The following is a 22,106-nucleotide window of genomic DNA, read 5'->3' as shown; positions in this document are numbered from 1 at the left end:
GCACTACAACGAAGAGTAGCCCCCAATTGCCGCAACTAGAGCAAGCCCGAGCACAGCAACGAAGACCCAACACAGCGAAAAATAAAATAAATGAATGAATTAATTAAAAACCAAAACCCAATGGCATGTAGAAATTTAGTCTATAATAAAAGCAGCATCCTAAAATCAATGAAAAAAATAGGAATTTTTAATAAGTGGTGTTTGTGATACTGGGATAGTCAATTAAGAAAAGCTAGGATTGGATTCACTTCTCATACTGTACCAGGATGTACAGTATTCACACACTTATATATGTATGTATATGTGTATATATGCATATTTGTATATACAATACACACTCCCCCTCCTTTTTTGCATAGCAGAAAACACCATCATCAGAGTAAATCAATTTCACTAGTAAATCAAAGTGAAAAGAGGACGACAAACTGGAATAATGTTTGCCGCTTCCATTATGAACATTGCATTAATCTCTCAAATTTATGAAAATCCTCTAAAACTGAGGAAGAAAAGGACCAATAACTTTATAGAGAGATGGGCAAGAGATAATGAACAGTGAGTTCATAGAGACAAATACATATTAGCCTTTATATGAAAAGGTGCCCAACCTGATTTATAATAAGAGGTGCAAATTAAAATAGCACAAGATATAATTCCTTTCCTATCATATTGGCAAAAGTCCAGCATTTTGACAAATATTCTCTTGGTGATAGATACAGGTACTGTCATACATTGCTACTGGGAATGCAGAATGGTACAACTTTAGAGAGAAATTTAGCAGTATTAAACAAAATTACACATATATTTACCTTTTGACCCAGTAGTCCTTATCTCTAAGAATCTGTCTTACAGATATATACTGGGAAATATCTGAAAATATGTGTGTACAAAGTTACTGTGTCACTATTTCTAACAGCAAAAGACTGGAAACAGTCCAAATTTTGATCTTGATTTGCAGAAAACAGCTATAAAAAATATTTCACCATAGGGGAAATTTGAACATTGGGTAGTTGATTATCTTAAACTTTTTAGATGTGATGATGTTATTATGGTTATGTTAAAAGAGAGTACCTTTTAGAAATACTTGACATGTTACAACCCATTACAGTTACTGTTTATTTTGATGCTCAAATTGATCCATGTTTAGCCAGTAGAACCCCTTGGAGTTAAGTCTTGAGTCCTTCAGCCACATCTTCTAGAGATAATTACTTAAATATTTATGAGTGAGATTATATGATTGGAATATTTTTCAAGATAATCTGAAGGACAGGGTTAGTAGAGAGATAAAGATGAATTAAGATTTGCCTTGAGTTGATCATTGTTTAGGTGGTGGGGGTTTTGTTATACTATTCTATCTTCTTTTGTATGCATTTGAAATTTCCCATGAAAAATGTACAGGTAGTAGGCATAAATGAAAAGAGTGCATTTGGAACAAAGTCATTGAAGCCAAGGTAGGCAATTGGCTTCTTATACAATTTTATGTTCCTGGTAAATTTAAAACAGACTCTCTGTATTTCCACTGTATCTTATTTGTGGTTTAGTTAGCTGATATGTGTGTGTGTGTGTGTGTGTGTGTGTGTGTGTGTGTGTGTGTGCGCGCGCGCGTGTGTGAAAGAGACAGAGACAGAGAGAGACAGAGAGTTTTAGATTTTTCTGTTAGTGTAATTCTCAGTATTAAACTAACTCAAAAAATACGAAGTTGTTTGTTTATTGGCCCTCATTCATTATAGGGCCTTTGGATTACCAAAAGAATCAATTTGGAGGAAGTGAACATTTTCTCACACTTTCTATGAGTGTCATATTTTCTTGCAAATTTTATTTGGACATTGATTTAGATATATCAGTCGAAAGAGAAAATGGAAAGTGGAATTTTTTTCAGATTTAACATTAAGATTGTTCATTTAGTAATTTTTAAGCATGTCATTTTAATAGCTTATAAGGAGCCCAGGTTATATAAAATTGCATAAAGGAACAAAAATCTATTTTGCTCTAAACATTTTTGCTTTGGAGCCCTCATTATGTCTTAGAAAGACAGATTATGTGATTTATTTAATGATATCTAATGACATTAAGCATGATCATGTTAACTTGTTTTCTATTCTACCAACAGATTAATATTAAAATTGGAAATTTGTATCTTTTGCTGGATATTGGAGATTGAATGTAATGGCAACAGAATTTATAAAGAGTTGCTGTAGAGGATGTTTCTATGGTGGAACAGAAAAGCACAACTGTGAGTTTTGCTTTGTTTTGATTTCAACATTTTTTAATGTTTTCTTTATTTGTGACATTTTGTGATATAAATGTAAATGAGACATGTTTCCTAACTTCACGGGGGAGGCAGAAACATAAATGTAAGGCACACTAGCTCAGTATGAAAGTACCTTGGGGCATAGGGGAGAGAGAGATGAATTCAACTCAGGAGACACTCTAGGACATCACCACAAAGAAGATGATCCGTGGTATGGAAGTCTGAAGAGGATTTTAGCAAGCTGAGTGGGAAGCAGGGAGTAAGAGAAGGTGAGGATTAGACATGAATATTACAGGTGGATGAAATAGTATGGGCAAAAGTAGGGAAGTATTTGGGGGATAACATACTCTGGCAAATGTTTTAATTTAAATACAGAGAATTTCCAATTTACGAACAATGCATTAAAAAGTGCCTTTCACGAATGAATGAACGACCAATAGAGAAGAGACCTGTAACTTTATCAAGACCCACATTTATCAAGGACTCCTGGAGATTTCGCTTTCTATTGCATGGTTTCCTCAGCTCTTCAAGGTTATGACTGGAACTTTATTTTTCTCTGGCTCTTTCTTATATTTCTTTGTCTAAAGCATAGCTTCTTAGTATGTTTTTGAGTATGAAGGCTTCTTTTTTGCAGTAAAGCATTTCATAAATTCCAACACAATAGTAATTGTACTTCCATTCAGTCTATAGACGGTACTAACTGTACATGAAGATTAGCTCTAGGTGTCCCTTACCTCCCCATCCTAAGTCACACAGCTTAGGAATCAAGAATCTCTCAAGATAATGGACAAAATAGGTCATAGAAGCTAGTACAGGGAGAGTCGATATTATTCTAGGGTCAAAGTACATTTTATTTTGTGGTTTGGTAAAGATTTTTAAAGACTTCGAGACCTTTAGCTTCTTTTCAAAGTAACTTTTGGTATTTAAGACTGAAATTAACTGCTGGTATTGACAACAAGAATTGTTTTGTTGACAGTATTTTTATTTAAAAGACTAGATTATTATTTGAATGCACTGTGGAATTAACTACAGTATAAACTTGTTTTCCATCTATGAGCTCTTTTGTGGAAATGAGACTCTTTAAAAACTGCTTTTACCATTATGATAAGTTAATATACTTTGGCAGTAGTATATTAACTTCTCAAATATTGGCTAAACAGAATTAATGTAGATTCCAGAGTGCTTGATAGGACCCACGAGTAGTTTATGTATCAGCAGTTTCCTTTAAAATGATTAAATAAGTACCAAAGCATGTTAGGTTTAGATTATTATATATAAATCTACATACATATTTGTGATTTTTTTTCTCTTTTCTCTTCTCTTCTACGCAGTATCTGTGGAAAGAGACTTTAAAGCAGCAGTATCAAATAGTCAAAATACTGCTATCTGTATACCTCCATTGACGTCCATTTCTGTAAAGCCTCAGGTTGGCTGTACTGAGGATTATTTACTTTCCAAATTACCATCTGATGGCAAAGAAGTACCGTTTGTGGTGCCCAGGTTTAAGTTATCTTATATTCAGCCCAGGATGCAAGGAACGCCTTCACATTTGGAAGAACTTGAAGGTAAACAGTAAAATGGCAGGATTTAAAAATCAACCTGCAGCATTTAAATGCTGTTATTGCTGTTATTTTGCTCTTTTACATATGTAAAGATATAAAATATCTTTTATGTACAAATTTTACATTTCATTTTTTATATGTTCTGCTCTTTCTGTAGAGGAACTTACTGTACAGTGTTTTTGAAGTCCATTATGAAATCTGATCACAATCAACATTTGTGTGTAGATTTGACCTTTCTAATGGAATAATATAATTGTAATATGTCAGTTATTCTTCACATATCTAGAAAGAAAAACAATAGAGGAATTATTCTGTTTTAGATCAGTAAATACAGGAAATAGTCTTATTATTTTCTAAAATTTAGTGTAAAGAGAAATAAGGAAGCAATGAAGTATTCTTTCTTCCTTCCCTTCTTTCTTTATTATTATACTTCTCAGTCTAAATACACTTCCCAGCCTAAACAGCCACTTGAATGAGGTAGATTCATTGGCTGAATTTTGGCTGATGTTTTAGAGGCCAATGAACTAAGGAAGATAAAAGGGAACAACATGTAACTCTTGTATTTTAGAAATATTTCATTTTAGTTCATTGAAACACTGTCATTCACAATGATTTATTCCCTGAAAAATTTCAAACATACAGAATAATTGAAAGAACTTAATGGTGAATGCCTGTATATCCACCACATAGATTCTGTCATTGACATTTTACTATTATACTTTATCACACACCTATCTATCCATTTCTCTAACCATTATTAATCCTTTTGGGGGTAAGGGGAGAATGCATTTCACAGTAAATTGCAGACATCAGTACACTTCCCTCTAAATACTTAAGCATATATATCATTTACTAAAGTTCAATTGTCTACAGTTTTCTTCTTTTGACATAAACTTTAAACACAATGAACTGCCCAAATTTTAAGCGTGTATTTGTTGAGCTTTGACAAAGGGATATACCAATGTAATCCAAACTCCTATCAAGATCTACAGTATTTCTCTAAATATTTTTCCTGCCCCATCCTTTCTCTCTTCTCCTTCTGGGATACCAATTACACATATGTTGGACCTTTTGATATTGTCTTATGTGTCTGTGAGGCCTCTTTTTTTTCCACCTTTTTTGCTCCTCTCTATTCTTCTTCTTTTTATTTTTTTGTATAAGACATTTAATTTATTGGTCTTTTTGGGGAATTTGATGCATCACCAGTGTATTACAACTGAGCCATTAATCTTATAGCTTCATCAACATTAACTGGTTCATTTTCATGATACTGCTGAGGAGTCAGCTGTTTCTGCAGAGGTTCAAGGGAAAGGCCTTTTGAGAAGCTGCAAGTTCTTTTGTATATCTACAGAAGCTTTATTCACTCTGTTAACTTTTTCTTTTCTTTTTAAAGATTTATTTATTTATTCATTTTATATTTTTTAATTTTTGCTACGTTGGGTCTTCATTGCAGTGCATGGGCTTTCTCTAGTTGTGGCAAGTGGGGGCTACTCTTCACAGTGGTGCGCGGGCCTCTCACTGTGGTGGCTTCTCTTGTTGCGGAGCACGGGCCCTAGGTGCACGGGCTTCAATAGTTGTGGCACGTGGGCTCAGTAGTTGTGGCTTGCGGGCTCTAGAGCACAGGCTCAGTAGTTGTGGCGCACAGGCTTAGTTTCTTCATGGCATGTGGGATCTTCCCAGACCAGGGCTCGAACCCATGTACCCTGCATTGGCAGGTGGATTGTTAACCACGGCGCCACCAGGGAAGTCCTGTTAACTTTTTCATCACTCACAATGTTTATCTTCTTAAGATTAGTGGTAACTGGTTTTGCTTTAGTTTCAACCTTTTAAGCTTTTTTGGCTGGCTATGTGGAATACATTCCTGGACTTCTGCCCTCTTAGTTTGTTCTTGGCCATTGTCTGATACCCTCATGCAGCTGCTCAAGTTCCCGGTGACGCCATCTGCATGCCTCTCCTTTCTGTTCTTAAGGCTGGATAATAATGACCTATTTTCAAGTTCACTGTCTCTTTCCTCCATTATTTCCATTCAGCTGTTTAGTCCATCCAGTGAGTTTTTAATTTTAGATGTATTTTCAGTTATAATATTTACATTTGGTTCTTCGTTTATAGTTTCTATTTCTTTTCTGTGATTTCTTCCCCCCCACCGCCCCCATTATTGTGAACCTATTTTCTTTTAGGTCTTTGAGTTTTAACATCTTTGTCTACTATTCTGACATCTGGGTCATCTAGGTTTGGATTCTGTGGATTGTCTTTTTTTGAGAATGAGTCACATTTTCCTGTTTCTTTGTGTGGAGTAATTTTGGATTGTGTTCTGGATGTTGGATGTTATGTTGTGGAGACTCTGGAACCTGTTACATTACTCCGATGGGTTTTTTTTTTTCCTTCCTTCACTCCCTCCCTCCCTTCCCTACCTCTCTCCTTCCTTTCCTCCCTCCCTCCCTAACTTCAGCAGGCAATTAACTTGATTGTACTGTGCTGCAGATTCTGTGTCTTTGGTGGCAGCTGCTATCTGAGCTTAGTTTTTTTATCCTTAGTTGGAGTCTGTCCCACACATGTGTGGTTCAGGGATCAGCCAGATATTTGAGCAGACTTTTAGTCATAGAACTTGAGGTTTTCTCCTTTCCAAGATTCCCACCTTACTTTCTAGCAGCTGTGGTTGCTCTGAACTCTGCGCTCTGTTCTTCAGGCCAGAAAGACTGGGTTTTCTACCGGAATTTTATCCACCCTGCACAGTGCCAATTTTGTCCTGCCCACAGGCTAAAAGTCGTTAAAAACAGGTGGCCATTCCTCTTTGTCCCAGAGTCAAGTGCTGTTCAGAATCCTCACTACTTTTGTTCACTCTCTAGTACCTTCAGGGTATTTTGTTTGGTTTGGTTTTGGTTTAGAGTTTATTGTAGTTATCTACAGGAGAGTTGGGTCTGGTAGCAGTGATAATTTTTTTTTTAAGCAAGGAAGGATGAACCCTAAGCCTGGCCTACCACCCTGTTTTGCACATATCAGCAGTGTCTCTCCAAAACAGTTTTTAAAAGTTCTGGCTCACAGGATACCCTAATCGATTGATCTTTCTCTTTCTCTCGCACTTGTTAACAACATTGTGGTTAAACCATATAAATGGTCTTGTAATCTGTTTTATTCATATCATATATTGTGAAGCTTTTTAATGGCTCCATAGTACTAAATCATATGGATGTACCATAATTTAGTTAATAAATTCTCTATTTTTAGACATGTAGGGTATTTTATGTATTATTTTCATTATCAGAAAATAAGTAAGAAATACCTACCTGGCAATATGTTATAGTTTTTCTTTTGTCTTTTTTTTTTTTTCATTGTATCACTAGAAAACAGATTACTTTTTGAGTTGAATGAGTGAGAAATTGGTTTACACTTAAATTATAGGCTCAATAAAGATCTGGTAAAGCCATCTGATTTTTAGCATATTGGAGAGAAAATTATTTTATTTAATTAGAGTCAGGAAAGTATTCTTGGTGCCTAATTATGGAAATCAAACATGTGTATCTTGTATGTTTACATGAATGTGTGAGTGATGGGCTGATATGGAGATTTTGAGAAGGTAGAGCAGACCACTATCAATAATGACTAAAATTATGTTTCAGATATTTTAAATTTGTTAAGTTGCATTGCTTACTTGCTGATGGATCTGATTATAGCTGCAGCTTACTGCTTTGATAACAGATTGTATTATTAACATTTTACTCTGCTTCATCCCATATCTATCTACCTATCCCTTAAGAGAATGCATTTTGAATAAATATTGAAAATTTTAATTGGGCTTTTGAGAGGTATAAGCAGTTGTGCTACTTTACGTTTAGTTTTATAGCACTGTGATTCTGTAAATTGAGAGAAATGCCTCTTGAACTTTAAAACTGATACCTTTTTCAGGGGAAAATTGGAATTCTTTACTGACTGACTTATAAAGGAAAAATGGAGTAAGAATATTCATTTTTAGGGCTAGCCTATAAAGGTAGAGAGTCATCTTTGGTGCTACTGCTCTTGACAGTGCTACTCTTATTACCATAAACAGACTTTTGTAGCAGTGTTTATGTGCTGAATGATTTAAGAGTTAGCTTATAAGGTGTACAGGCTCCTTATAAGGCTCTCTGGCATGATACCTCCCTCTTGGCATCCCTCTGCCTTTGTACAGGGCTTGGATTGTACACATAGTTATTTGAACCAGAGTGTGAGGATAAGATCTCACTTCATAACCACATATTTTCTTTTTCTTTTCTGAACTCAGTGTGAAGCCACCTGTTTTATTGTTTAGCTTTTTCAGAAAATATTAGTTTCTACTGTGGTTTCTATTTTAAATGGGATAAAAAGATTTAAAAGATGGTGATGATTTAAACATTTGAAAAACTTTATGTCTATTATTTCTAATGTGAGTCTTAACTTTGAAAGGAATTTGATCTATTGTTTTACCCTTTAAAAATTGTGAGATATAATACACATAGAAAAAAGGAACAAAACAGAAATTTACAGCCCAGTGATTTGCTACAAAGCAAAATGCGTGTATGGTCACCACTCAAATAAAGAGAGTGTTACTAGTAAAACAAAAGCTTCCATCTTCCCCCTTTTCAGTCACTCTAGAGTAATCAGAATCCCAGTTGTAATAATCATCACTTTCTTGCTATTTTTACTTCTGACCACCTAAGCACATACCCCTAAATGTTGTGGTTTAGTTTTTTTCTGTTTTCTGACCTTAATATAAATGAAATTATATATTCAATATATATTCTTTTGTTATGTGTTTTTTATATAAATGAAATTACATATACAATATATACTCTTTTGTTATGGGTTCTTTACATAAATGAAATTACATGTTCAGTATATATTCTTTTGTTATGAGTTCTTTCATTCAACATTATGAATGAGTGGTATCTCATTGGAGTTTTAACTTGCATTTCCCTCATGACTAATGAGATTGATCACCAGGTCATGTTTATTGGCTATTTGGATAGCCTCTCTTCTGACGTACCTGCTCAGTCTTAAGCCAGTTTATATTTGGGCTTGCCTGTCTTTTTCTTACTGGTTTGTGGGAGTTCCTCATATATTATGGATATGAGCCCTTTGTCAGTTATATATGTTACACATATCTTTTCCCACTCTGTGGTTACCTTTTCACTCTCTTTAAATAGTCTTTTGACCAATGGGAATTTTCAATTGTAATGTAGTTAGGCTTATTAAAATTGTTTTTATGGTTAATACTATGTTCCATTTAAGAAGTGCTTCCCTGGTCTAAGGCCGTGAGAACTTTCTTATAAATTTAATTAAATATAGAAGTTTTATTGGTTTGCCTTTAACATTTAATTTAGATCTACAGTCCACATGGAATTTATATTTTGTGAATATGTTTTGTTGGATTGAAGTGTTCTTTTTTTCTACATCAATATCCAATTGTCTTATCACCTTTTTTTATTATTTTTTTTTGGCCGCGCTGTGTGGCTTGTGGGAACTTCCCCCACCAGGGATTGAACCCGTGCCATGGCAGTGAAAGCCCATAATCCTAACCACTAGGCCCCCAGGGAACTCATCACCTTTTAATGAAAAGACCATTCTTTCCCACTGTTATGCAGTGCCACATTGATTATAAATCAAGTGTCCATAAAAGGGGTTTCTCTTTCTGAGCCTTCTACTCTGTTCCATTGATCTTATTATTGTTCAAATATTCTATTCTCAATACTGAGTAGAGCAAATCTTTCAATCTTGTTTTTCTTCTTAAGGATTATATTTTGGTGTTTCTTGGTTCTTTATGTTTACGTATAAATTTTTTTTTTTTTTTTTTTTTTGCGGTACACGGTCCTCTCACGGTTGTGGCCTCTCCCGTTGCGGAGCACAGGCTCCGGACGCGCAGGCTCAGCGGCCATGGCTCACGGGCCCAGCCGCTCCACAGCATGTGGGATCCTCCCGGACCGTGGCACGAGCCCGCGTCCCCTGCATCGGCAGGTGGACTCTCAACCACTGTGCCACCAGGGAAGCCCCCATATAAATATTTTTTATTCTTGTTTTCGTTATTTGATTTCTAACTTTATTGCATTGTGGTTATAGAACATACTCTGATTTCAGTTCTTTCAAATTTATTGAGACTTGCTCAGTGTATCTCAGCATGTGGTCAGTTTTTATAAATGTTTTGTCTTTGTGAAAAGAGTGCATCTCCAAAAAAAATGATTATCTTTTTTACTTAAAAGTTGTTCTTCCTGCAGTAGAAAAATAAAGGAAACTCCAGTCACAAAATGTAGAATTGTCTGTAGGGCAAAGAGGAATGCCAGACATTTATCAGACTGTCTTGAGAGCAAGGTTCATGACTGACACCTGGGAGAATACTCCACACAGTTAGGCCTGAATAAACATCTGCTCATTTTTTTAGATATCAAATGCATGTGATTTAGTATTACTTGAGACATTTTTTTTCCCTTTGCCTTGGGTACACCAGTTGTTGGCTAATAACTCCAAGAAGAGGGTGTTGTAAAACTTTAGAAACACTTGCTTTCAGGGTCTGCCAGAGCATCTTTTGGAGCTAGAAAGGTAGAACTTTCCAGTTCATCTCAGCATGGACCCAGCTATGATGTATATAACCCATTCTATATGTATCAGCACGTGTCACCTGATTTGAGTCGGCGCTTTCTTCCTCGTTCAGAAACAACGAAACGATATGGATCGGGTATGAAAAAAATTTTTCCTCTTTAACAAATGTAGAAATCAAATTAAATCTAGATTCTGGAAGAAATTATTCATCTTATGAAAAGCAATTTAAAAATAAAGAGAAAAGCAGGCTTCAGAAGTGATATGATAAACATCGTAACTTCTCTGTGGTTTATATCTAATGTAAAAATGAAAGATTAATGAGTTATGTATATTGGAAGTTCCATTTTGTTTGTCCTTTTTTGAAAGAAATTTTATTTTTAGATTTTGCACATATTTTATATAACATCTATCCATTCATATTCTACAACAAGTATTTACTAGCTCTATTTATTTTCTGCTCTATTCAGTGAAAATGATGCATGTAGAAACTAATGATGAGATTAGAAATGTAAACAAAGAAAATAGAAAATGCCTAAATGATTACCAGTCTTCGTTAGTTTAATATTTGAGACTGTATCAATTATAGACTATCTGTACATATCTGATTCACAAAATTTTCACTGCTATTCAGGAAAAATATATAGCTATCTCAACCACTGAATTCAGGCTGACGTACTAGAAATAAAGTAGAAATACTTATTTAAATATGTATTTCATCACTGTGCTAGACTATACAATTATTATACAGAATTCCATTCTTCAATGATCTTATAGTTTAGGAAGGAAACTACATATACAGACTCGAAATATAACAGTACATGGAATTCAGTATTGTAATAAGTGCTCATTAAATAGTTGAATTGCATTTAGCACAGAGGACTTACATCCTCTTAGATTATTCTTCTGGGATGAAGAATTGGATCATGTAAGCAAAAAGAATGAATTTTTCCTGCTTGATATTTGATGTGGATGTGAAAATGTATTGTTTGATTTGTGTTGGTTTCTGTTTCAAACAAAAGTAAAATAATTGAAAAGCAATTTTTAAACTTGATTAGAAGGCTTTGTCTCTTAAGTAGATTTGCATATAATATTCATGCTATATTTCCTATAGAGATTCAGTTCATGGTAATTAAGTAGAATTAAGTGTTCCTCATTTTTTTTAATGTGTGTGTTTTTTTAAATTTATTCATTTATTGTTTATAAACAATTATGGTTTCTATTTTAGAAACCATAATTTGGCTGTGTTGGGTCTTCGTTGCTGTGCGTGGGCCTTCTCTAGTTGCAGCGAGTGGGGGCTCCTCTTCATTGTGGTGTGCGGGCTTCTTATTATGGTGTCTTCTTTTTGTTGCGGAGCACGGGCTCTAGGCACGTGGGCTTCAGTAGTTGTGGCACACAAGCTCAGTAGTTGTGGCTCGTGGGCTCTAGAGTGCAGGCTCAGTAGTTATGGCGCGTGGGCTTAGTTGCTCCGCGGCATGTGGGATCCTCCTGGACCAGGGCTCGAACTCGTGTCCCCTGCGTTGACAGGCGGATTCTTAACCACTACGCCTCCAGGGAAGTCCTTCTTCTTCTTTACTATAAAAATAAGTAATATTCTCATGTCCCTTTGTAGTTTGTGACTTAAGGACCAATAGACTTCCCAATTCCCCTGGACTAAGCAAGTCTATGTTTGATCTTACAAGTTCATCTCAGCAGTTCATTCAGGTAAATTATTTATATGAATTTAATTATATGCAGTAATTTATTTTCAAGCTAAAACTTCAGAAATGTGTGAATTACATTAGGAACAACATGTTATGTATATTTTGTAGATGTATCTGTCCTAATAGCTAAAGAATAAACGCTTGGCATTTCCCAAGTGCGTTATTTCAGGAAGGTCTCAGTTGAATACTAAAAGGCAATAGTTTTTCTCTTGTTCTTTTATGAATCTTACTTGTCTCATGGTATGTAATGAGGCAGTCTTGAGGCAGTTGGAATTTAAAATGTTATACTTAAAAGTGCTTATTGATTTGACTTTCCTTATTGAACATAACTACCTAGTTAGTAAAAATTAGTATTTCTATTGAGATGTAGAACTTTAATTATTCATTAATATTAACACAATGTTCTCCTTTTTTTGAAATAGAATTGAGTTTTTTGATGTTTAAAAAATGTTTTTTTAAATAAAGTAAACTGTGATTATTATTTTAAAAGTAGAAACCAGAATTAAGCAAGGTAAAAAGACAAATCACCTGTGTTCCTATAACTGAGAATAAAAGTACTATGAAAATATTGTTGTATGTACCTGTGGACATTTTTCCATGTGAATGTATATGCATACATTTAAATGGAAATGTATTCTTAATAATCCTCAGTTGAGTTAATTTTTTGCAGAATTAATTCTTTATAGCACCAGTTTTTTTTAACCGTATCAGAATTGTTTGAAGAGCTTGTTAAAATACAGATTGCCAGGCCTCATCCCCAGAGCTTTTGATTCAGTAGCTCTGCATCAGGGCCTGAGTTTGTATTTCTAGCAAGTTCCCAGGTGATGCTGAAACTGCTGGCCCAGGGGACTATGCTTTGATAACTGCTGTTTTATAGGTTTTTAGGTAACAGGGCATTTCCAAATATATTCTGATTTTCATTAGTATTTGCAAGTATGACATATAAACAGTAATCTCTTCCTCCTTATTACAAAGCCAAACCAAAAACAGCAAAGGCTTTCCCATATATTACCTAGTAAGATATTTACTATTTTCCTGGTAACACACACACAGAAAACCTTTTCCCCCTTTACTATCTAAAAGTGAAAAATTCTGACCAGTAACACTGTCAGAATGATTAGCACTCAGTTTGATATTAGGGTGGGTATTGGGGCATCAGTTTCAGAATCCTTAAAGTCTGATATGCAACATCTGACTAAAGAAGAATTTTATTTGTAGAGACATGATTCATTGTCCAGTATGCCCAGTAGTTCTTCTTCAAGGAAAAACTCTCAGGGGAGTAACAGAAGCCTGGGTAAGGAATAAAGTATTCTACTTTTATATTCTTAAGGGAATTATTTCTACCCAATAGTATTTTGAATGTAGTTATGATAAGGTTAAAAAAAGTCTAGATGATTATATGTATGTTGTCAGTGTTATCTGCATATGAATACTCAGATCAGATGGTCCATTTTTTAGTGTTCAGGCATAAAGGCGTCTTTAAAATTAAATATCTTTCGTTTGTTTTAAAGTATGTTAGTGAGGGAATTTCCAGAAGCATACAGTATTAAGGCCATATCAGTGTTATTTGGGAAAGTTTTTCTTAGTTTTAACTTAAATTCTTCAGGTTATAATTGGGTTAAGTTTTTAAGCCAGGTACTTTTTATAGTATATCTTCCCCCAGCACTTCAGTAAAAGCATTGAAGTGTGATTTTTGTGTTAATAAATTGACAACTTTAAAAAGTAATTATAGCAGTTTTCAGTTGTGCTCTTAAAATTGGGTTGTATCAAAGCTCAGTTGGATTGGAAGGATTGTGTAGTAATTCAACCATCTTTGTTCTTTTACAATGCAGATACAATTACTCTATCAGGAGATGAAAGAGATTTGGGGAGATTAAATGTGAAAATGTTTTATAATTCTTCAGTAGAGCAAATCTGGATCACAGTTTTACAGGTAAGTTAATACAGTTAATACAAACTTTTCGTACATAATTGAATATTTAGACTATAAATTATAAGCATCTACTGTTGCTCTGTTCCAGGGAATGGGTCAATACCTTCTTTGGAATTTAGGGTTCTATAGGATTTTACAGAAAATAGTATTTAATAAAGAATCTAAAGAAAAATAAATCTATAGGCATGATGGAAATATGTTTGCTTTTAACCTCAAGAAGGAAATTGATATGATGTCTAAAACACTGTCAGATTATTTTAATGTTGATGAAACAGAAGATCTCAGTAGACTAAAGTTTACTTTTATAGTTTTTTTATAAATTTATTTATTTATTATTTTTGGCTGTGTTGGGTCTTCGTTGCTATGCACAAGCTTTCTCTAGTTACAGCGAGCGGGGGCCACTCTTTATTGCGGTGTGTGGGCTTCTTGTTGTGGTGGCTTCTCTTGTTGCGGAGCATGGGCTCTAGGCATGCTGGCTTCAGTAGTTGCAGCACGTGGACTCAGTAGTTGTGGCTCACGGGCTTAGTTGCTTCGCGGCATGTGGGATCTTCCCGACCAGGGCTCGAACCCGTGTCCCCTGTATTGGCAGGCGTATTCTCAACCACTGTGCCACCAGGGAAGCCCTATAGTTTTTATTTAAGTCATTAACTCAAGAAATGTATCAAATATTTGTATTGTCAGGGTCCTTTGTAAAACTCAAACTGTATTTTTATTTTATCTTTCTAGTGCAGAGATTTAAGTTGGCCCTCTAGTTATGGAGATAATCCTACTATTTCTATAAAAGGAATACTAACATTGCCCAAACCAGTACATTTCAAATCTTCAGTCAAGGAAGGCTCTAATGTAAGTGTTTGTGTTTGACTATCTTTTTATGTTTTTCTCCTATTTGTCACTTTAACCCATGTAAAGAATTGGAATAAGAAAGTGTTTTATTTTTGGAAAACTACAAATTATGTACCCCTTGCTTTTTTAAAGATCGTTTTGAGCCTCAGAAATACTTGATATTTCATTGTCCAATATTAAGATGCATTTATTTTTAATTTTTTTAACATCTTTTTTGGAGTATAATTGCTTTACAATGGTGTGTTAGTTTCTGCTTTATAACAAAGTGAATCATTTATACATATACATATGTTCCCATATCTCTTCCCTCTTGCGTCTCCCTCCCTATCCCACCCCTCTAGGTGGTCACAGAGCACCGAGCTGACCTCCCTGTGCTATGCGGCTGCTTCCCACTAGCTATCTATTTTACATTTGGTAGTATATATATGTCCATGCCACTCTCTCACTTTGTCACAGCTTACCCTTCCCCCTCCCCATATCCTCAAGTCCATTCTCTAGTAGGTCTGTGTCTTTATTCCCATCTTGCCCCTAGGTTCTTCATGACCATTTTTTTTCCCTCAGATTCCATATATATGTGTTAGCATACGGTATTTGTTTTTCTCTTTCTGACTGACTTCACTCTGTATGACAGTCTCTAGGTCCATCCACCTCACTACAAATAACTCAATTTCGTTTCTTTTTATGGCTGAGTAATATTCCATTGTATATAAAAAGAAAACCTTAATCACTAAAATATATAGAAGATGAGTAATATCTAATGAAACTATTTACTTTTCTTGTATTTACTTTTCTTGTATAAATATATGTGTCTATATTTTCATCCTCTCTCCCCCACTCCACTTTTGCTTTGAGAAATAATTGCATGATTACAATTAATTTCTTTTAAATACTTTCAGTGATCGTAACTGGAAGACTTATGATCCTGAATTTGTTTTATAGATAGATTTCACTTTAAATATATCTTCATTTTTGTCTTCTGATATGGGTTGAATGGTTAGTGTTTTTCCATACAAATGCAACTTCTACAAGAGCATATAATTTAAAAATAAGGTAATTCAAATGACTAATAAACATGAAAAAAATTTACTCTCACTAGTATTCATAGATATACAAATTTAAATTACATATTGCTTTCTCTTTTCTTTCTTTTTTTGCTTATAAAAATTAGGAAAATTTTACAAGCACTCTAGACCATAACACTTTCTGGAAATTATTTTGACAATATACATTAAAACCTTAAAATAAGATTATACTAAGTGAAGTAAGTCAGAAGGAGAAAGACAAATATCATATGATATCACTTATATGTGGAATCTAAAATATGATACAAATGAAATTATTTACAAAACAGAAATGGACTCACAGACAGAAAACAAACTTATGGTTACCAAAGGGGAAAGGGGTTGTGGGAGGGATAAATTAGGAGTTTGGGATTAGCAGATACAAACACTATATATAAAATAGATAACAAGTTCCTACTGTTGTATAGCACAGGGAACTATATTCAGTATCCTGTAATAAACCATAATGGAAAAGAATATGAAAAAGAATATATATATGTATAACTGAATCACTTTGCTGTACATCAGAAACTAATACAACATTGTGAATCAACTATACTTCAATAAATGATTTTTTTAAAAAAGAAAAAACCTTAAAATATTTATACTTTTTAACATAGTGTTTCTACTTAGAATCTACTTCATGGCAATAATCTAAGATGCAAACAAAATATATATAAAGTATTCTTGGCAGTTTTGTTCATAGAGGAAAAGTTGGAAACTATCTAAATGTTTCCCATAGGGGAATGGTGGAGAAAACTCTTGGTATACCATGTATTTGTGTATTTGTTTCCTATGGGTGCTGTTAACAAAGTAACACAAACTGGGTAGCTTAGAACAACAAATATTTCTCTCTCACTGTTTCAGAGGAAGTCTGAAATCAAGGTGTCAGCAGTGTTGGTTCCTTCTCTGAAGGGGAATCTGTTCCATCTCTTCCATGCCTCTCTCCTAGCTTCTGGTGATGGCCAGCAATCCCTGTCATTCCTTGGCTTCACTCTAATCATTGGCTTTCATCTTCACATGGCCACGTGTCTTTCATCTCCATGTGTCTCTGTGTCTTCACATGGCTATCTTCTTATAAGGATGCCAGTTTTATTGGATTAGGGGTCTGCCTACTCCAGTGTAACCTTATCTTAACTTCACAAATTACATCTTCAATGACCCTATTTCCAAATAAGGCCACATTCTGAGTTACTGGGGATTAGGACTTCAACACATCTTTTTTTGCGGAGACACAATTCAAACCATAACACCATGTGATAGAATACTAGGCAGCCATGAAAAATAATGTTTAGGAAGAGTTTTTAAGGACGTGGAAAAATGTTCTTAATAAGTGAAAAAGCAGTAATCAAAATTTATGTAAATATTAGGATCTCACTTTACAAAAATATGCATTGTAGAAAGTCTAGATGGAAATAAATCTTAACTCTGGTTTTAATCCTGATACTCACAGATGAATACTTAGTGAATTAAACACTTTGACTTTTTGATTTTCAAATAAAACTAAGCTAACTTAGGAAAAGTTAGGGGGAAATGTTCTTATATTAAAACTTGCTTGGAATCTTTTAAAATTTATTATTAAGTTGTTTAGGAGTCCCCTATTATGGCAAAATGTAAAGTAAACCAGTACATGTACTTCATTTGTAAGCTCACTGCATCTGAGTTTAAAAATTAAACATTTTATGCATACTGTATTATTGATGTGATCTATGGCTTGAGATTGAAAGAAAAAGAAAGCGCAGGTGGTTGGGAGGCTCTCAGAAACACAATTCTGACTACACAGACATAAGTGATTACCGTAAAAGTGAACATTTGGGCACAGTATCTAAAATATTGATGTTAGGAAGTTTATAAGCAGAAAACAGTCTAGTGTCAAGAAGATGTTAGGTCACAGTAAGCCAAGGTTTTAAAAATATTAAAAGTAATAAAAAGAACATTTGAAAATAGTCTGGGCATGGAAAACACTGACTTGCTGCCTGCAGTGGAAGATTGTGAGAGAAGGTAGAACTTGGAACTCACATTTTTGTCTTCTCTTATCAAGGAGATCGATTTTCAGTTAGGAAAGAGTGGAACAAACATCACTAAAAGATAAAATGAACCCCAAATTAGATGGGAAGAACATTAGACAAAGAATATCTCCTTTAAAGAAATAATTCAAGTCTCTTATTAATGTGAACAAATTAGATTTTACATACTGTGAGAGCTTGCATGAGATTCTTGAAGTACTGTCATTAACTGTTGAAGAAGTGTGGTGAATAGCAGGAATGATACTCCAGAACCAAAGATGGAGAGCAACCTAATTTTTGAAAAGGGAAAAAGCTGTATTCTGGTGAACTTGGTGTTGATATTGACTAAATTCCTGACTAAGTAATTAAAAGGATTTGTGAAATTAAGAAGGGCAGTATCCAGAATAAATTTTGGAAAAGCAAGTCATGGCCATTCTCATTTTCATTTTCATTAAAAAATATTTTTTGTTATTGTAAAAATATTAAATTTGCCTTTCCTAGATTATAAATGTTATTTTTGTTTATTTTGTATTGGTATATGACCCTTTTTTCAGTCATTCTATTAATATATTTTATATTTTCTTGATTTTTATTTTAGACTATTGAATTTATGGAAACGTTTGTATTTGCTATTAAACTCCACAGTCTACAAACTGTAAGACTTGTATTTAAGATTCAAACCCAAACTCCTAGGAAGAAAACTATTGGAGAATGCTCACTATCACTCAGAACTCTTAGCACACAGGAAATGGATTACTCTTTGGATATATCACCACCTTCAAAAATTTCTGTAAGTGATATAATATGTAAAGTATTTCACACTTTGAGAATTATTTAATGGTTGAATTTTTGTTTGTTGGAGTATAATTTGAAAACTAGAATATATTAAAGGATCAGGAAGGCTCTCAAGAAGCAATAGTAACATAAATGTAATGTAAAAAAGTTGTAATTGTGTCATTATTTAATAATTTTTTTAAAAGTTGATAAAATGTTAACAGAGCCCCTTTTCTTTCTCCATTGGAAAATAACCTTAGGGTTACTTTCTCCTAGTACATGTTTAATTAATATTTCATACTTCAGTGTAATAACCCTAAGTATGAATAATTTTAAATAATTTTTTAGGTTTTTTTTTTTTCAGTAGCTGATAACTTAGGAAAAGCAAGACAGAATCAATAAACTCCAAACTCAATGAGAGATTGCCTTGAAATAGATTAGGAAAGTTTTAATCATGAGTAAGCACCATGTCCATAAATTGGGTAGAATGGAGGATCTTACAGCTGGTGTTTTTTTGTAAAGAACTTCATTATCTATAGTGCTGATTGATTTTTGAGACCCAGTAGTTGCTTCTTTCAACTACCCAGCTGAACACTGTTTAAGTTGTTTAGAAATTCCTAATGATTTAATTATGTAGTTTCTGTGTCAGGATTATATATATAGAAATCAGTCATAACGCTTTATACGGTTGAACTTATATGTGATTTTAAATTTACATAGGATTTATATTTTACCTACTTTCAAAAATATTTAAGGTGCTTGAAGTGGTTCTTAACCTGGCTACACATTAGAATCACCTGGGGAGCTTTAAAAAAAAGCCCATACTTAAACCATTAAATCAGAATTTGGGGAGGAGTGAGCCAGAGGCATCTGTAATTTTCAGAAGCTACTCAGGTGATTCTAATGTGTAGCCTAGCTTGAGAACCACTGAATTGAGGGGAAATTAGGGATTAAAAAATAAAGAACAAAAGATTAATCAAGAAGAATTGAAAAATCTTGTTATTTCTTGTCTATTATTTTCTGTCTCCACACCAAATGTGTTTTCTTTATAGCATTTATTATAACTTAGAATTATTTAAGTTACTCGTTTTAAAAAAAAAAAAGGCTTGAGCTTCCATCATTTTTCTTCATTTTTTACTGTGCCCGTAGTAAGGGCCCATCATATTCTTGGCATTGAATATTTGTATGTAGGTTGATATGAAAGAATAAATGATGAATGGAAGCATGCTAAATTAGATTGTTATTTTCTGTTAAAGTATAGCAAATTTGTTTTCTAACTGTGACAGGAGTTTATCACTTACATCTTGTTTATCATTTACATCTACTACTAGCTTAGTAGACAGTAATCTGCAACCATATTTTACAAAAGGCACATATTACTATTTAAATGGATAATTCATAGATTGAATCTTTTTTTAATATTATTATAACACAGCATTTTATTATGATTGCATATCTGACTTCTCCAATAGCCTTGAGATTTTCTAGGGCAGTAATCTGCCTCATAGGTTTTTTGGTTTTTTTAGTAGATTAAATCTTTAAAAATTAGTATAGAGTATAGTAGAAGATAACTCAGCAAATGTATTTTCTGGGGAATTGAGACATTATAATCTTAATCTGCCTTGGAGAATCTGAATGAATGATTATGGCACAGTTTCTACAAAATTATATTTTGCATATCAGATGTTTTATAAACATTTGTCTATCTGTTGTATGCCACGTGCTAGGGATACAACGATTGATGGCTTGAAAGAAGGGCTTTCAGGCTATATTGGACCAGTAAATTTATATTACTGAGTGTGAATGTTTCTTCTTATTGGCTAAAAGCAAGAATAATATGCTTTGTTTCCTGTGTTGAGGAGGAAAATTGATATTCTAATTGTGACATTGAAAGAGCCAGATTTACATACCCATCCTTCACACTGACAACTGTTTTATCATGAACAGCAGAATTTTCATACAGAGCTAATAATTTCCTGAGTACAGAGTTTTTGACCTTAACAACTAGCTGACAACTCAAATTTCTGTGTTGAATAATGTAGAAGACATAAGGTTTCCCTGAAGAAATAGCTGACATTTGAAGAAACTTAGCATATGACTGACTTGGTCCTAAGTGATTTAATGCTCACACCGAACTTACGAGCTTGCTGCTCTTGTCATCCCTATTGTGGAGAGCAAGACCTTGAAGCACTTGCCTGAATACAGCCTGTTGTTGGGGAATCAGGATTTGAACCGAGGTATTCTGATTCCACAGCCAGCTCTCTTTACCGTGTCGAAGAAAATGATCAATTAACAGTCTATAATAGGAATTGAAAAGAGTTTTATTTGAGCCAAACTGAGGACTATAGCCCAGAAAACAGCCTCTCGGATAACTCTGAGGAACTGCTCTGGAGAAGCATGGTTTTCAGCACAGTTTTATATCTTGTCAGAAAAAAAACATCAAACGAGTCAGGGATACATTCCTTCAAGGTTTACAGCATGTGCACAGCAAGTCAGTATGGCCTTGGCACCTGGGAAGGGAGTCTTATCCTGGATGGGGGACCATTAGTGGCATCCCAGGAAGGGAGGCATTTAATTTTTTTTTTTTTTTTGCGGTACGGGGGCCTCTCACTGTTGCGGCCTCTCCCGTTGTGGAGCACAGGCTCCGGACGCGCAGGCTCAGCAGCCATGGCTCACGGGCCCAGCCGCTCCGCGGCATGTGGGATCTTCCCGGACCGGGGCACGAACCCGTGTCCCCTGCATCGGCAGGCGGACTCTCAACCACTGCGCCACCGGGGAAGCCCTAATCTTTATTTTTAACATGGACATTCTTTACTTCTGGGCAGTGCGCCCTTTTCTTTAATAATTAAAGCAGATGTTCAATGTATGCTTGATAGGCCACAAACAGGCTGTTTTCGTTATAGCATAAAATTCAAGTTAACTCATGTGTAAGCCAGAATGACTTCCCCAGACCTCAATATGTGAAAACATCTTTTATCAGCTATGTATTGTCCCCCTAAGAGGATATTCTCAAAAATCACCAGATAAGGGATTTCTTTAATTATGCTTAACATTTTATCCAGGAAGCTCAAAAAGTTCTCTTTTCTTTAAAAAATGACACATTATTCAGGAACAGAGGTCGTATGTTTTATCTTCTACAGTTTTGTGCTCATTAAAAATGCACTTCATGTATACCTACTAATCGATTAGAATTTTAATTTTTTGGTTATTATGAGATTGAAAACCACTTTGAATAGTTTTTCATGATCTGAATTAATATCTTGGAATATAAATTGAATTTATGAAATAACCTTGGCAAGTAAGAAATGGTAAATCCATTGCCAAGTGCTGCTCTGTTTTATGAGAGTGAAACTCTACAAGTGTGTAACACTAAGAGAAGTTTTGCCACCTTTAGATGTTTTCATAAGTGTTATTATATCGTGGGTACGAAACC

At 34.4% G+C, this 22,106-nt stretch overlaps 1 protein-coding gene across 3 annotated transcripts in view; it reads left to right on the top strand.

Moving 5' to 3' along the window:
• Positions 1 to 22,106, top strand: part of TC2N (tandem C2 domains, nuclear) — a 44,827-nt gene that overhangs the window by 14,436 nt on the left and 8,285 nt on the right. For 2 of the 3 annotated variants that reach the window (XM_033418863.2, XM_033418868.2), the window contains exons 2-9: positions 2,108 to 2,230; positions 3,580 to 3,813; positions 10,325 to 10,492; positions 11,966 to 12,057; positions 13,275 to 13,350; positions 13,889 to 13,989; positions 14,716 to 14,832; positions 18,498 to 18,689. In XM_033418863.2, coding sequence (XP_033274754.1) covers positions 2,164 to 2,230; positions 3,580 to 3,813; positions 10,325 to 10,492; positions 11,966 to 12,057; positions 13,275 to 13,350; positions 13,889 to 13,989; positions 14,716 to 14,832; positions 18,498 to 18,689 — 1,047 coding nt within the window. In that variant the 5' untranslated portion in view covers positions 2,108 to 2,163. The remainder of the gene's footprint in view (positions 1 to 2,107; positions 2,231 to 3,579; positions 3,814 to 10,324; positions 10,493 to 11,965; positions 12,058 to 13,274; positions 13,351 to 13,888; positions 13,990 to 14,715; positions 14,833 to 18,497; positions 18,690 to 22,106) is intronic. The other variant, XM_033418866.2, reaches the window with a different exon arrangement.

Source organism: Orcinus orca, chromosome 2, assembly GCF_937001465.1.
Source record: "Orcinus orca chromosome 2, mOrcOrc1.1, whole genome shotgun sequence".
Taxonomy (NCBI): Eukaryota; Metazoa; Chordata; class Mammalia; order Artiodactyla; family Delphinidae; genus Orcinus; species Orcinus orca.
Note: the sequence above shows the minus strand (reverse complement) of the source record. Positions and strands in the feature narration are given on the sequence as shown.